The 12111-nt window shown below is 43.2% G+C and overlaps 2 protein-coding genes across 10 annotated transcripts in view; both read right to left on the bottom strand.

The window, feature by feature from the left end:
* ep300b (E1A binding protein p300 b) overlaps positions 1-10302 on the bottom strand; it is a 110359-nt gene extending 100057 nt beyond the window's left edge. For all 8 annotated transcript variants that reach the window (XM_062036486.1, XM_062036487.1, XM_062036488.1 and 5 more), the window contains exons 1-2: positions 10162-10302; positions 2975-3564 (exon numbers count right to left, since the gene is read on the bottom strand). In XM_062036486.1, the coding sequence (XP_061892470.1) occupies positions 2975-3564; positions 10162-10255 (684 nt within the window). In that variant the 5' untranslated portion in view covers positions 10256-10302. The remainder of the gene's footprint in view (positions 1-2974; positions 3565-10161) is intronic.
* Positions 10303-10774: 472 nt separating this feature from the next.
* LOC133642353 (xaa-Pro aminopeptidase 3-like) overlaps positions 10775-12111 on the bottom strand; it is a 40603-nt gene continuing 39266 nt past the window's right edge. Inside the window, exon 13 of one of the 2 annotated variants that reach the window (XM_062036496.1) lies at positions 10775-10905. The gene's annotated coding sequence lies outside the window, so the exon portion shown is untranslated. Of the gene's footprint in view, positions 10906-11195; positions 11342-12111 lie in introns of those variants that run through there. The other variant, XM_062036495.1, reaches the window with a different exon arrangement.

Raw genomic sequence — 12111 nt, 5'->3', positions numbered from 1 at the left:
CTGTGGGTGGCCAGCAGAAAATGTTATATTGATAAATCAGGCACATGCTGTGGGCCTGGGGCAGTTTTTGCCTCATCCCTCACTTACAGTGCGAGTGAAAAATTCACTATTGACGTAATAGGACTGAAAGAAAGAGATGATAAAGTATTATCTGCTCACAGGTGCGACCTGGTGGTTGTTTGAGCACACTGCAACTAGCCCTGGATGGACCCACTCCTTAATGCAGGGCGACAAACTTGTTTTAAAAGGCCTACTGAAAGCCACTACTAGCGACCACGCAGTCTGATAGTTTATATATCAATGATGACATCTTAACATTGCAACACATGCCAATACGGCCGGGTTAACTTATAAAGTGACATTTACATTTCCCAAGAAAATTCCGGTTGAAAACGTCTCGGTATGATGACGTATGCACGTGACGTCAATGGTTGAAACGGAAGTATTCGGACACCATTGAATCCAATACAAAAAAAGCATCGCAAAATTCCACAGTATTCTGGACATCTGTGTTGGTGAATCTGTTGCAATTTGTTTAATGAACAATGAAGACTGCAAAGAAGAAAGTTGTAGGTGGGATCGGTGTATTAGCGGCTGGCTGCAGCAACACAACCAGGAGGACTTTGACTTGGATAGCAGACGCGCTATCCGACGCTAGCCGCCGACCGCATCGATGATCGGGTGAAGTCCTTCGTCGCTCCGTCGATCGCTGGAACGCAGGTGAGCACGGGTGTTGATGAGCAGATGAGGGCTGGCTGGCGTAGGTGGATAGCTAATGTTTTTAGCATAGCTCTGTGAGGTCCCGTAGCTAAGTTAGCTTCAATGGCGTCGTTAGCAACAGCATTGTTAAGCTTCGCCAGGCTGGAAAGCATTAACCGTGTAGTTACATGTCCATGGTTTAATAGTATTGTTGATCTTCTGTCTATCCTTCCAGTCAGGGGTTTATTTCTTTTGTTTCTATCTGCAGTTAAGCCCGATGCTATCACGTTAGCTCCGTAGCTAAAGTGCTTCGCCGATGTATTGTCGTGGAGATAAAAGTCACTGTGAATGTCCATTTGGCGTTCTCGACTCTCATTTTCAAGAGGATATAGTATCCCAGGTGGTTTAAAATATAAATCCGTGATCCACAATAGAAAAAGGAGAAAGTGTGGAATCCAATGAGCCAGCTTGTACCTAAGTTACGGTCAGAGCGAAAAATGATACGTCCTGCACTGCACTCTGGTCCTTCACTCTCATGTTCCTCATCCACAAATCTTTCATCCTGGTTCAAATTAATGGGGTAATCGTCGCTTTCTCGATCCGAATCGCTCTCGCTGCTGGTGTAAACAATGTGGAAATGTGAGGAGCCTTTCAAGCTGTGACGTCACGCTACTTCCGCTACAGGCAAGGCTTTTTTTTTTTACCAGCGACCAAAAATTGCGAACTTTATCGTCGATGTTCTCTACTAAATCCTTTCAGCAAAAATATGTCAATATCACGAAATGATCAAGTATGACACATAGAATGGATCTGCTATCCCCGTTTGAATAAAAAAAATTCATTTCAGTAGGCCTTTAATGGCTGCCCTTAGTGAATAATATAAAAATAATTGGCCTCACGATGTAATTGCATAATTTTCTAAACATTTGATTATTAAATATAATTTTTTACATAGACTGTAAAAAAAAATCTGTAGGTTTTGCAATAAACACACGATAGCTCGGTCGCCAGAATTTCGCACTGTTTTGTTTTTAAATGGTAAAATTCTGGCGACTAAGATGAGATTTTTTTATGTTAAATCTATGAGTGTTTTTGTACTTTGCATTACTAGAAACGGAAAAACTTTTTACGGTAAAATTCTGCCAACTAAGCTGCCATTTTTGCTGCCCAAACATATACCATTGTTTTTATGGTGATACTGTTGTTGACAAAAAACAATATCACATTTTCCATCCATCCATCTTCTTCCGCTTAGCCGAGGTCGGGTTGCGGGGGCAGCAGCCTATCACATATCACATTTTTTACAGTAAAATTGCCAGTTTTTTCCTGTAAAACTATATTTACAGTGTACACTGTGATGGAAGATTTGCTTTTAAATCATAAGTCAAACTTATTTAAGTATTTATCGTTAATTTCACAAAACATTTTTTGGGAATGTATGACAATATAATATTTGATGCATTTTAGATGAAAAGATATGGTCCTGCATGCAGTTTGTGTATTTTTTCTGTCAAAATGGGAAGAATGAATACATTTAGTAAGAGAAGATAAAGTACTTTGTTAAGGCATAACATTTCCATATAAAATGATGTGGCCCCAGGCCATGAGTTTGACAGCAGTTCCTTAATGCTTCAGTCACACGCAGGGTTCTCACAGGAATGAGGCAAAAATACAACCGTACCTAATGTGCACAGCTGAATCCAATACTATCTGTTGAGTATATACTGTGATTGTGACTATTCTCAAGTTGTCACTGGTTGTAGAATGAGATGTTCACTAGCAGGGTTAGCGAGCCGCAATACCACAATCACCGCATATCAACCACTAGAAGTATATTGTTTCAATAAAGCACTTGATATGATAGAGTATGGCCCCCACCTGTGGAACAGCCAGCCAGAGACTCAGGACTGTAGTTAAATAAAGAAAAAGGCTAAAAATGCACCTTTTTAATCAGGCTTTTCACTAATCACCTGTTTTTTTATTATTGTATGGAGTTGTTTTCTATCTTCATCATTATTATTTCTACTATTACTCTCTCAATGTTATGTTTTTATTACCTTATTTGTGTAATATTTATATTACTTACAATTGAATTTTTACATATATTTTTAAAAATGGCATTAATTAGAGTTATTCTCCAGTGTGGACGCCTCAAAGGTGCACCCATTTAAATCCATGATGGGGAAACACTCCACACTTATCCATGTTTGGTGCATTTTAGCTGCTTGATTACAAAACTTTTACTTGGTGAAGTAAACAAGGTTGAAGTGTTTACCTTGTTCAGTGCTCCTGGTTGCTGTGGTCGTATCCCCGGCTGACCCCCGGGGCCCATTTGCTGACCCTGCTGCTGTAGTGTTTCGGCTAAAAGATTACTGTTGTTAGCCATGCCCGCGCCGCCAGGGTAGCCCATTCTTGATGAGCCGTTTATGACGTGCCCCGCCATCAAGCTTTGCTGGTGCTGTCCGCCGTTGCCCTTCTGGGGAGCAATCATTGCAATGGCCCGGTTGAGCGACGCCACCCCCCCAACCATGCCAACCTGCTGCATCAGTCCGGCTTGCTGCTGGCCGTGGGGGCCCAGGACTTGAGGTGCGCCGGGGGGCATGCCGACGCCTCCCATCATGCCCATGGAAGCCCCGGGCCCCGCGCTGTTGGAGGCAGCGCCCCCCTGCTGCGGTGGCGCACCAGTACGCAGAAGTTCCGACAACTGTTTGTGTTTTGCGGCGGCATCCTGGCTTCCGCCCACGCCGATCCCTCCGAGGCTGGTATGGAGTTGGTTGATGTCCCCTCCATTGGTCAGTCCCAAGTCCGAGGAACTGATGAGCTCGTCTGGGAGGTCGTGCTCCAGGTCGAAGAGTGAACCAAAATCTAGGAAGAAAAAAGCATTTACCAAGCAGCAGAATAAAAGATGTAGTCGTGCGTCTGCTAACAGAACAAATAGCATCTTTTACTTGGCCAACATCTGGACTCATCCCTTCCTGATTATTAGTTTATAGACACGTCACGCAGAGAATGGCGGCTGAAACCTTTAATGAACGAGAGAAGCCATACACAGGTGTCGGGATGTATAATGATACACCGTGGTAAAATTCAAGACGGATAGTATCGCCTTTTTCAATTGAGATTAATTGTTGTTGTTTATTTCGGACATGCATACAGTTACAATATGATACCGCATTTTTTCAATTACAACATGTCTGAAAAGAAGTAGGAAGAAGCAGATCTTTGTAAATCCTAACCCCAATGAGTAATAAATACTAACAAATAAATAGTTAAGTTACGATTTACATAAAACCCTGTTTGATTTGATTACCACACTTTGAGAAACTCACGGCGATTTTGCTAATTTCCTAGAGAAGCAGTTAGCTTAAATGCTCAAATAAATGTGAGATACATTATTGTTTTAAAAATAAAACTTGGTGAAAAGACTTCAGTAAGTACTTTTTAAGCATGTTCAACAATAACTATAACCGTGACATGAAGTTGTCATATCGTTACGCCGAGGTATGCAGTGGCTCCACCTACTTTTATACAAAACAAAATAAACATATGGACTATGGATTATTCTAATACAATACGATAAGACATGTACTGTTACTATTCTCTGTGCAATGAAAACACCAACTCAACACAATTAAATATGCTACAATGTGAGTTTAAAAGACAAATGGTGGTCATTTTTCAAAATGGTGGGTCAAACTTCTTAATGAACGACAGAGGCCACAAATTAGCACACGGTTAGTGTTGTCGTTTCAAAGTTTGATTGCCATAGAACCATGATTGGTTACCGCACTTTAAAAAACTCATGGTTAACATAACATGATGCGACATGTTAACATTGTAAGAATAAAACTTGGTTAAAAGATGTCAGAGTGTGTACAAGTACTTTTGAAGTACATTCAACATTACCGTGATATTATTGATAACCCTGACATGAAACTATCATATCGTTGCATGGGCCGATACAACGATAATTAAGACGTAATCAATAACAACAAAAATAAAACGTTCAATATAAATATTTGTTTTTGGTGGGAAGAAACCGGTAGTTACGAAGCTAGGTTGGTTGCACACTGAGCAGTGGGAGGGACAACCAATCAGGTAACAGTATCAACTATCTAGTTTGGTTGCACCATCTTATTGTCTAGCTGGTCCTTTGCTTGGAGTGAAAAGCAAAAGTAAAATGAAGTGCTGCAGAGAGCCAAGAAATTGTCCATGAAACATTAAAGTCACCTCGACAGAGTGGCTCTTTTTTGGATTTATAAAAAAACGGACCGTCGTCCTTAGCTACGCTCATCTTTTCTTTTCAACCGGCGTCCGTTCCCTATTCAGGTATACAGCTAGGAACTAAAGTGCAGGATTGTACAAATTAAATAACAAAATATACCAAATGTGCTACTTTAAAAATAATCCCAATTTCAATAATTACTGCTTTACATACATTTCCTGGCATACTCGAATAGGAATAACAGACCGAATAAATGTTACACATGGCGGTGCGCTTCTTTCTCATCATACATACCTGCTGTAAATGTGGCATTTTGTTAGTTGTTGCGGTCCTGTTCTGCTCGGGCAGTTGCACTTTCAGATGCAGGAATAAGTTTGTGCTGCTGCCTTTTTTTAAACAAACTTTGCAGCATGCAGTCATTTTGTTCCATGCCTCTTGCCACAAAACCAAACCACTGACGACACTTTTCTCTTCTTACGTCTGGCTCTCTTTGGCGTTAGCCATGTTTTGAATCTCTGCTAAGGAAGTAAGGGGGCGGGTGACGGCTACAGAAGCTCATGGAAGGTGGGGCGGGGTATGTCGGTGCTAGAGGAGAAAGTGAAATTGATGATTTTTTTTACGTCTGCAACAAAAAACTAGAAACTTTAACCGAGACGCCTAAAGATCACTACTCTTATGTGCGCTGTGAAAACATCCCCTGGAGGACATCACAGTGATAGCCGCTCTGCCGTCCCTCACTCCTTCAACAACACCCGGGAGTTGAACTTTGCTCCTAACGCCTGCAAAGCGACTCCAGGCCTACAGACACAACACCACCTACACCCTGAACAATGGGCATATGCACACACACCCCACGCCTTTGCCACCGCTTGAACCCCTTAGGTGCCATGGACGGCTGAGCAGCGCTTTTTTAGATAGCACTAGCCTGCCACTGTAGACCCGTCCCCGTTGCAGGTTTTGTGGATTCTGTGTAACATGTTTATGTGTGCTTATGTCAATCTACTTTTTTCTTGGCCTCAGTCTGGACCCCCTCACCAAGAGCCCAGTCTAAAGTCCACTTTTTTTTTTTTTTACTCATGTTCTCCCCCCAGCATTGACCTTTTCCCGCCTTCCAAGGGGCGTCCGTGTTCTGTCTCCCCGTACAATATATGTCTAATCTTGAACGGAATTGTGCTGAAAACCTGAATTCCCCACCAGAGATGACTAAAATCTGTCTAATGTCCTGGTATTTTAAGTTCCGGGCACTACATGCAGTCCAATCTGTTACATTTTTATGAGTTACAATGAAATTATTCGAAGCAACAGAATATAAATTTGAAGATTTGTTTTTATATTTGAATGATTCAAATGTTTCAGCCCTAGCAAAGATGTCAACTGTTATCATCACAGCAAACAACTACTAGAGGTGGGGGAAATAATCCATTTTTAGATTAATTGTAATTTGGACATGGAAGATTATAGAATCGATTAGTAAATGTCAATAATGTATTTATTTATTGTACATAAAGTAATGCAGACAGTTCTAAAATTTGTCTGACTGCAGAGATTCGACCAGCTGCTTTATTATCTTCCCGTGTTGCACACATTTTCATTAATTTAAGAAATGTGGGAATTAATTTAACTGTTTTTTATTACAAATGCACTGTATTTTTTAAATTGCAAGTGATAAACGCTTATTAAGTGAAACGAAAAGAAATGTAAAATTGCATCAATATACATAAATTAAGGCTATGCCTACACTAAGTCCATAACCTCTTTAAAGGAATAATTATTTAGCCTAAACCCCGTTTCCGCCACACTAAACCAGCGTTTAAGGTTCCCCATCTCGGACAATTTTTTACACGGGTAAGTGCGCCGTGTATTTCTTGTATCTCCGACTCTTAGCTTTGTATGGACTCATTGATCGTTTACAAACTGAGTTTGGAGAGGAAGTGACATCAGAAAGACCATGCCCACACAGGAATACCTTAAGAGAAAGCCATTGCAGCTATTTGGGATACAACACTTCTCATACGGCAAGAGAACTTTCCAATGTCCAGGTCAGCTGTGATTCTACTTAGCCAAAAACTTTGTCCATTTGTCGAACGAGAGACAACGAGAATTCGGGCTACCGTGGATGTGATAAAAACATGCTCACTGGCCTAGTGGTTAGAGTGTCCGCCCTGAGATGGGTAGGTTGTGAGTTCAAACCCTGGCCGAGTCATACCAAAGACTATAAAAATGGGAGCCATCACCTCCCTGCATGGCACTCAGCATCAAGGGTTGGAATTGGGGGTTAAATAAATGATAAATAAATAAATCACCAAAAATGATCCCCGGGCACGGCCACTGCTGCTGCCCACTGCTCCCCTCACCTCCCAGGGGGTGAACCAGGGGATGGGTCAAATGCAGAGGACAAATTTCACCACACCTAGTGTGTCATTGGTACTTTAACTTTAACTAACTTGAAAAGGGTAGCGTGTGCTTTGTATTACCTGGTCGTCGAGGGAAGACTATGGAAAACGGCAAATGCTTTTGGACTGGCAAAGCAGACTTATCAGTTATTGTCCGCCATGCATGTCGCGGACTCAACGTCTAGGTCCAGAATATATAAAGTCACCAAAAAGGAATGGACAATGAAGGTGAAGGCAAAAGAGTGAGGAGTGTCCTGAGCAGATATCTAGATCCCTAGATTGATTGATGTCAAATGTTCTTTATCACATTGTTTAGGTGTGTAATAAAGATGTGATTCATGTATGATGTCGCAGGTGTGATTGACTACAATAGGGCCCCACAGCCCACTGGATTCCAGTTCATTGAAATAGCACAACACTGGATATTGTTCAGATAAGTGACATTTAAGAACTTGCACACAAAGCAACACTGGAGGTGACTATGACGTGCGCATGTGTACTAGGTCGCGTTGCACCAGCTGACAGAGGGGGTCTTAAACCACCATTGTGTGTGTGTAAACAAGGATAAGGTTAGGCGGGATTTGCCCTGGATAACCTTAGCCGGCGCGGTTGGGAGAGTGGCCGTGCCAGTAACCTGAGGGTTCCTGGTTCGATCCTCAGCTTCTACCATCCTAGTCACGTCCGTTGTGTCCTTGAGCAAAACACTTCACCCTTGCTCCTGATGGGTCGTGATTAGCGCCTTGCATGGCAGCTCCCGCCATCAGTGTGTGAATGTGGAAATAGTGTCAAAGCGCTTTGAGTACCTTGAAGGTAGAAAAGCGCTATACAGGTATAACCCATTTACCATTTAGCCGGCTTAGTGTAAACGGGGCCTAAAGATGCATCAATAATCGATTTTTCATCGAATCGTAGCTCCTGAATCGTTATCGTAATGGAATTGTGAGGTGACCAAAGATTCCCACCTCTATAAGCTACCATGTGAGTTTGAAATGCAAATGATGCTCATTTTATTGAATATATGATGAATACGACTGAGCAAACCCTTCATTGTCTCGTTTCAAAGAAGAATATTCACAGGAAGACTATTCGTAAACATTGGGCATAAAATAAGCTGCATGATTATTAGAGCAGTGTTTTTCAACCTTTTTTGAACCAATGCGCATTTTTTTCATAGAAAAAATCCAGAGGCACACCACCAGCGGAAATGATTAAAAAAACTCAACTCTGCTGACAGTAAAAAGTCATTAACCAAGCATGCATCAACATAGCTCTTGTCTCAAAGTAGGTGTACTGTCACATCACGCCCTGACTTATTGCTGTTTTCCTGTGGGTAGTCTTTTACTTCTTGTCTTGCGCTCCTATTTTGCTGGCTTTTTCTCTGTTTTTGGTATTTTCCTGTAGCAGTATCATGTCTTCCTTTGAGCGATATTTCCCGCATCTACTTTGTTTTAGCAATCCAGAATATTTCACTTGTTTATATCCTTCATTGTGAGGACATTGTTGATTGTCATGTCATGTTTGGATGTACATTGTCTTTGCTCCACAGTAAGTCTTTGCTGTCATCCAGCATTCTGTTTTTGTTGACTTTGTAGCCAGTTCAGTTTTAGTTTGGTTCTGCATAGCCTTTCCTAAGCTTCAATGCCTTTTGTTTATTTTTGGTTTTAGCATTAGATACTTTTTTACCTGCACCCTGCCTCCCGCTGTTTTTGACATCTACAAAGCTGTTAGCTAGCGGCTGCCACCTACTGATATGGAAGAGTATTACACGGTTACTCTGCCGAGCTCTAGACAGCACAGACACTCAACAACAACACATCATTTGCGGATTATAATTACTGCTTTGCAAAAAATATTTGTAACCCAAAAAGGTGAAATGACATCATGTCCCACGGCACACTAGTGCTAATAATCAGAGGATGCATGAAAAGAAGAACAGTTTACAGCGTTCAAATTGGGACGCTGTAAACGATTCAAGTCAAGTCCAGCACTTTGCAAAAGGAGAAGATGGATTATTTGGAAAAGTGAGCAGCTGCTGCGGCGCATCGCCACTGCGCATCCAGACAATGGAGGCTGAGAGTGGCATTGTCGCTCCAACAAAAAGTGAAAACCACTCGGACTCGAGACGTGCAACGAGACGCTTTCAAGTGCTCGGCGATCCTTTGAGAACACCAACACCATTAAAAACAACAAACCGACGCATGGCGTTGGGTCGCGATTTTGTGCGCTTTTTGCGCAACTTGGCTCATAATGTAGGCACAAACAATGGCTAGCTGCTTTACGACAATTGTCCGCTAATCCCCAACGTCTTCGCTGCTAATAAAACGTCGACCATTCAACGTGTATTGGCCCTCATTTTTCAGCAAATTCGACGTGTTTAGTTGTGTTTATACGCTGTTGAGCGAACCGACGCTGGTTTGTTTAGCTAGCCGGCTAACTAGCGCCGGCGGCTAGCTAGCTAGCTCCTTCTTCTTCAAATGCTGGCGATAAATTAGCGCTGTTCATTTTCTCACACTACGCGCGCATTTTTGGACATTTTTATATGGTGTCGGTGCATTTTGCTCACTTCAAAAGGCGGAAAGTAAACTCTTGACGAGTGGAGCGACGCGACTCTCCCATTGTTTGGAGGTAGCTAGTTAGCCTCAATGCTAACGCTTCAAAACAGAAAAGTCGCAACTACACGACTTGCAAAACATACTTTTTATTTGAAAGCAAACTATGTTAGAACCGCGCGTGTGGCCGAGTCGTGCAACTCGGCGTGGGTTGCAAGATGCGCAAATGTGACTTACTCCTGATAAACAAGAGAAATGTGCAGCAAAAGACATACATATATACATACATACATACCGTTTCCATCACTCGCAGACACGGAGAGAGCTGGCGAGGACAGCTTGGGCCTCTTGGCTGAAGGCGGGCCGGACTCCAAGACATTATCGGCCATATTTTTGGACAAATCCAAAAAAAAAAAGTTTTAGATCCACAGAGGCCTGTGATCGTCCCCCCACCGCTCCGGGGACGGGAGGGGATGTTGGGGAGTGTTCCACGGAGAGAGCAGCCCACTCCTCCCCTGGCGGAGAGTTAGTTTCCTCGCAGATTGGAAGGTGGAGTCATGGAGCCTCGGCCGCTGTGTCCCGGGATCTGTGCTCGCTCTTATCCGCCATAGTCGGCGACGCAAATCCCGAGTCCAAACGCAAAATCCGCCAAAACAGTTGGGAAAAAAAAAACCAAACTTTTTTTTAAAGTCTCATGCAAGGCCGGGGGGACCCTCAGCGCCCCGGACACACATTGCTGCAGAATCCCGGTGTGGAAATGTCATCAACTGGTGCCTGCATGTTCGCAGCGATTATCGGGGTCGTGCAAAAGGAAAAAGTGTCCACTTGATATATTGCACGAAGTCTAACGTCGCTGCATGCAAACGTGCAGACAAACTTGTCACAAAACATCAACAAGCGATGCTGAAGCAGACTTTATTCGCAGCCGACGTTGGCGCTAATTGCCAATCATTTTGATCCAATGAAGGTTTTCTTTGCAGGTTTATTGGTGGAAGTTGTAAGGTCGGAGAAACACTCACTGGTGGCGGAGAAACACTCACTGGTGGCGGAGATGTGTCGTCCAGCAGAAGATTGCATGAAAATGGAAGAATAATGAGTGAGTCTTTGTGATGGAGATGCCTTCTCTTTAAACCCGCCAGCAGTGCATTTCTATCATTGTCTACGCGGACTATTTCCTTCCTCCGCGACGCACACATTGTTAATTGTCATGTTTATGGAGCAGCCCTTTTTTCCGCAATTTCCCCTCCTGGTTGTGATATGTCGCCTTCTTCCGCAAACACCTCACACTATTTCCTCCTCCACGGCCGCCTTTTCTATTCCCGCTGGCGTCTTTTCCCTCTCTCGGTTTTCCTTTTTCGCCCCGGTTGTCTCCCAGCCGAGCGTCGCCGGAGTGTCTCCTTCTGCTTCTCTCGCTGATCTCCTTCGGTCGGACGGTCAGTCCGCACAAACAAAATGGCGGCTTGTTGTTTCTACTCCTGTGATGCGGGGGGAGGGGGAGGGAGAGGGGGAGGCAACATTAGGCGTGAAGAGGAGGGAGTCTTCGGAAGCGTTCGGGACACTCCGGAAAAGCTCGGTCGCCACCGCTCGCCACGCTGAAAATTCAAAGGACGCAGGGGACACTTTGATACTTTTATTTTCTCCAATGGCTGACAAAAAGACAGGTGTATTCAGTAAGGGAGCACAATAAACATATATCCACATCCCAATTACGATTCAGTCTAAAATGATTCATTATTTTCACAAATCGATTAAAATAAAAATATATGATTATCTGTCGACGAATCTATTTTTAAAAATACGTTTTTAGGTGGAGCTTTTCTAAGCTGTTTTGAAAAAGTTTCATTATAATGCCATCCATCCACCCATTTTCTACCGCTTGTCCCTTTCGGGGTCACAGGGGGTCCTGGAGCCTATCTCAGCTGCATTCAGGCAGTAGGCGGGGTACACCCTGGACAAGTCACCACCTCCTCACACTGCCAAGCAGCTCAACTCTTGCCACACCCGACCACAGAACTTTCCTCCAGAAGGTCTTATCTTTGTCCATGTGGTGTCAGATGAAACAAAAATGCAGCTGTTTGGCCACAACACCCAGCAATATGTTTGGAGGAGAAAAGGTGAGGCCTTTAATCCCAGGAACACCATGCCGACCGTCAAACATGGTGGTGGTAGTATTATGCTCTGGGCCTGTTTTGCTGCTTTAAACGGGACAATGAAAAAGGAGGATTAGCTACTCAGTGGTTAGAGT

Source organism: Entelurus aequoreus, linkage group LG25 (genome assembly GCF_033978785.1).
Source record: "Entelurus aequoreus isolate RoL-2023_Sb linkage group LG25, RoL_Eaeq_v1.1, whole genome shotgun sequence".
Lineage (NCBI taxonomy): Eukaryota > Metazoa > Chordata > Actinopteri > Syngnathiformes > Syngnathidae > Entelurus > Entelurus aequoreus.
Note: the sequence above shows the minus strand (reverse complement) of the source record. Positions and strands in the feature narration are given on the sequence as shown.